This window comes from Hipposideros armiger, unplaced genomic scaffold, assembly GCF_001890085.2.
Source record: "Hipposideros armiger isolate ML-2016 unplaced genomic scaffold, ASM189008v1 scaffold_49, whole genome shotgun sequence".
Taxonomy (NCBI): Eukaryota; Metazoa; Chordata; class Mammalia; order Chiroptera; family Hipposideridae; genus Hipposideros; species Hipposideros armiger.
In genome coordinates this window covers 3,959,250-3,963,601 of record NW_017731399.1, presented here as the reverse complement: position 1 = coordinate 3,963,601, position 4,352 = coordinate 3,959,250, and the positions used below count along the sequence as shown (strand labels likewise).

Below are 4,352 nucleotides of genomic sequence, written 5' to 3'. Positions count from 1 at the left end.
GGATGGCTCAGTGTGTAGAGTGTACGCTCTTAACAACAAGGTTGCTGGTTCGACTCCCGCATGGGATGGTGGCTTCGCCCATCCATATCTAAAATTGAACACAGCACCTTGAGCTTAGAGGCCACGAGCTGCCGATGGGAAGCCAGATGGCGACTGGCGCTCTCCACAACGAAGACTGAAGAACGACTTGGCTGGTTCCCCTCCTCAATTCCCCAGCACTGTTCCCTTCCCCCCAATTTCCCAATAAAATCTTTAAAATCAAGCAAACAGACAAAAAACTTTCAAAGGATTTGTCTTTACTTTTAAAGGATTCATTAATACTATTGTTCACCTGTAAGTGCAGCTGCTTTTGTGAAAGCTGCTGGTTTTGAGGTGTTGAACCATATGAATGTGAATCAATTATAATACTATCCAGAATTTTATACTCCTTAAGGCAAAAGCATGTTGTGGTGGCCTGTTTGCTTCTAGAATAGTTTTTTATTGTATGTGAGCTTATGTAAATTTGACCCAGATATTACATTGCTCTGGAAAATAAGGCATTCACCCATATCTCATTAGTCTGACATTTCCACTTAAATTAACTATGATTTAGGATACTTGTATGTATGGCATATAGTTGATATAGAATATAATCATATATATTTGTATGCTTATGACTCAGTATACTTTTTTCTTAGGGACCCCAATGATTCCTGTGCCAATGAGCATTATGGCTCCTGCTCCAACTGTAAGTATAATTTTAAGGAGGAATTAGAGATATGGTAGTGGTACTGCTGTTAAAGCTAGAAAACATGATAAACTTAGATAAATTATTTTAAGTGTTTAAAAGAATAAATGGAATATACTCTCTAAATAAATAATTTTATGGCTTACCTCTTATTCTCTGGGTTCTTCATTTCCTTGTTATTTTCAGATTTAGGACATTGGCTCTTTCATCATTCCCTCATTTTGTCTTGGTCCTGGGAGATAGGGGAATGATCCAACATTATTCATTATTCAGTCTTAGGTCTTGAACCTTAGTTTTCTATATTCATCAAAGTTTCTGTACACTTTAAGCATCTTAGTTGGGAATACTAATATACTGTAACACATGAATAAATAATAACCCTCTTAACTGTTATTTGATCGGAATATTTTTTTGGGTTTATTTGGTAGAATATCAGGCTTCATTTGGAATAACACTATGAGTGAGGGTGGATCTCATTACTTTCAACTGTTTTTCTACCTATGGGCTTTGAAAAGTGAGGGAGGGGAGTGGTGTTATTCACACTAAAAAGGGAGATGCGAACTACGCGGGCTATCAGGAATCTGCTGTGAGGCAGACCACTAAGAAGATACAGTTCTGCAGACCAGGGGGCAGTCCAGATTTTCTTTCATTGGACACCCATTGTTTGGCTATTTTGGAAAACTTCCACATGACAGGTACTTTTACTTACCCTCCTGCATTTCGGCCTAGGAAAAGCTAGCATTTGGAGTTTGGAGCAGCTCCCCCAGTTTACCACTGTTCAGTGCCTACTGTGGATGTTTTGATAAATTCAGTACCAGATAAAATAATGAGTAAGAGTATTTCTTCCTCTGGGAAGTTGAAAGTTTTAAAGGGAAAATAAGAAATGCAAGAAACTGATAAAAGATAAAATTTAAGTGTGGGGAGAGTACTGTGGGAGTATTTGAATATTCTGCAAGAGGATTAACGGGTAATTGAAATTTGCTTTTATATTAGTACAGAGTAGTCGTGAAGAAACTTCTGGATAGATTTGATAATTTTAAATGTTTTATGATGTCTTAAGCATTTTTAAATTGTCTTAAATGTAAAAAAGTTTCTCTATCCAAGCTATTTTTATTTGCTTTTCTAAGTTGTTTTTAAAAGAAAGGTAACCTAATGGTGGAACTTTATTTGTCATTAATGTTTGCATTGATGAAAAATGCTATGTGCTTTTGTAGCTTTAGATTAAGTATGTAGATCCTTTAATAATGATGTGCTATAGATTTACCACTTTAACATTGATGTTTTTAGCGTAATGTGACATTAAACATATAGGGAATTTGCCAGATCAAATTTTATTGCCTTTCTTCCTTCCAGGTCTTAGTACCGACTGTGTCCATGGTTGGAAAGCATTTGGGAGCAAGAAAAGATCACCCAGGCTTAAAGGCTAAAGAAAATGATGAAAATTGTGGTCCCACTACTACCGTTTTTGTTGGCAACATTTCTGAGAAAGCCTCAGACATGCTTATAAGACAACTCCTTGCTGTAAGTTAAACTGTTTATTTTTCATTTTTAAAGTTTTTTATTAAAAAATTGAAAGTTATGAAAAAGCAGGAGGAGGACTCTGAATAATTTCTCCTTTTTTTTGAAAAATTTCAGTCCTGCAAAAAAGTTGAATAGTACAGTGAGCACCCCTTGTAACATAATTTGCTACATTTACTTTCTCTCTATACACACACACACACTTCATACTTTCTTTCTGAGTACCGTATTTTGCTGTATATAATACACACTTTTTTGCCCAAACTTGTGAGGGAAAAATAAGGATGCATGTTATGTGTGGGTAGTACTAATTCTGTATCTATTGAAATGTTTTTCTTTTATTTATGCTTATGAGTTAAAAAGTGTAAGTCTAGAAATCAGTAACTTTATCCATATTATGTAAGCTAATTCCCTGGAATACGATAATCAGTTTTGTTGAATTTATGATGCAACCACAAAGAGTTCTTGGTCTTCTATGATGCGTAAATATCATAAGTTTGTTACTGGTACTTAAAATTTCTTGTACCTTGTATCTCTTTTTGTGTTTTGTAATTATTTCTTACATAACATTTCTTATACCATAATAGGTTAAAAAATAAATGCTAAAATTCCTTTATAATAAAAAAAAGTACCTAAATGTAAACAAATAAAAATTTGAAAAAAACAAACAAACAAAAAAAACGAAAGATTTTTTTTTCCTGAAAGTTTGGGCCAAAAGCGTAGGTATGCATTATACATGGGAGCACATTATACACGGCAAAAGATGATAATTTGAGAATAAGTTGTGACATGGCATTTCACTTCTGAATACTTCTTGTGTCTTCTAAGACCAAAGACATTGTCCTACAAGATCACAAAATCATTGTTACACCTAAGAAATTTAAGGGTGGTACAGTATTGTTAAGTAATATACATGAAGTTCTTATTTAATTTTCCCAGTAATTTCCAAAATAGCTGTTTTTCGTTTTGATCTATTATCCAGTCAAGGACTAGACGCTGCATATAATTGTCATGCCTATTTAGACAGGATTTTTTTGTTTGTTTGTTTGTTTTTGTTTTTAAAGATTTTATTGGAGAATTGGGGGAGGGGAACAGTGTTAGGGAATCGGGGAAGGGGAACAGACAAGTTGCTGTCATTTTTGTTCTTCAGTCTAGTTGTGGAGGATGTCGCTTCACTGGCCCATGTTCGTATTATTGCACTCTTCCTTGGTGAGGCAAAGGGGTCGCCGGCCATTGGACGGCCACTCATGTTGGCTCTTGGCAGCTCATGCCGGCTGCTGGCCATTCACGGGAGCCCACTGCAGCTCCACTGCAGCGTTCGCTGTCGTCAGCAACTCATGGCAGCCCAGTTCCAGGTTGAGCTGTTGTTCACCATCTTAGATGTAGAGGGCAGTGTCACTGGTCCTCATGTGGGATCAGAACCGGGGCCCTGCTGCTCAGAGCTGGCATCCCAAGCCAACTCTTAACGAATGCTCCACTTGGCCTGTCCTGGGCAGGTTCTTTAATATAGAACAGGTTCTTTAATATTTCCCTGCCCTTTTGTTGTTTGCTTGTTTTGTTTTTGTCTTTAATGACATTGACATCGAAGAATTCTATCTTTTTCAGAATGTCTCCCAATTTGAATGATTGTTTCCTAATAGTTATATTCAGCGTAAGCATTTTTTGCAAGAATGCTTTATGGGTGATGTATTTTTCTCAGTGCTGCATAGCAAAAGGCACACCATATCTCTTGGTCCTATTTTTAGTGGTGTTTAGTTACTCCTAGGGTAAAGTGGTCAGATCTCCATTGTGAGGGTACCTTTTTCTCCCTTCGTCATTAATAAGTAATCTCTGGGCTCATATTGGGAGACTGAGTTCTTTTCCTTGGCAGCCTTTAAAATAATGATTGCCTATTGCTTTTTAAAGTTTTTATTTTGAACATAAATAATAACTACTTTTGACTCGATGAAGTCATTGATTTTCTTTTTTGTCTCAGTTTTAAAATTTTTATCCTGGTGACACATGCACATTATTAACTTAAATAATACTGAATGATTTTATAGTGAAAAATAACAGTGCCTATACTCACTCCGTCAATCTCCACTATTTCTTGTTTTTGTTTTTTTTT

At 35.9% G+C, this 4,352-nt stretch overlaps 1 protein-coding gene across 1 annotated transcript in view; it reads left to right on the top strand.

Moving 5' to 3' along the window:
• The window catches only part of RBM25 (RNA binding motif protein 25), a 73,705-nt gene that overhangs the window by 11,573 nt on the left and 57,780 nt on the right, over positions 1 to 4,352 (top strand). The window contains exons 4-5 of the mRNA XM_019640296.1: positions 678 to 727; positions 2,081 to 2,248. Coding sequence (XP_019495841.1) covers positions 678 to 727; positions 2,081 to 2,248 — 218 coding nt within the window. The remainder of the gene's footprint in view (positions 1 to 677; positions 728 to 2,080; positions 2,249 to 4,352) is intronic.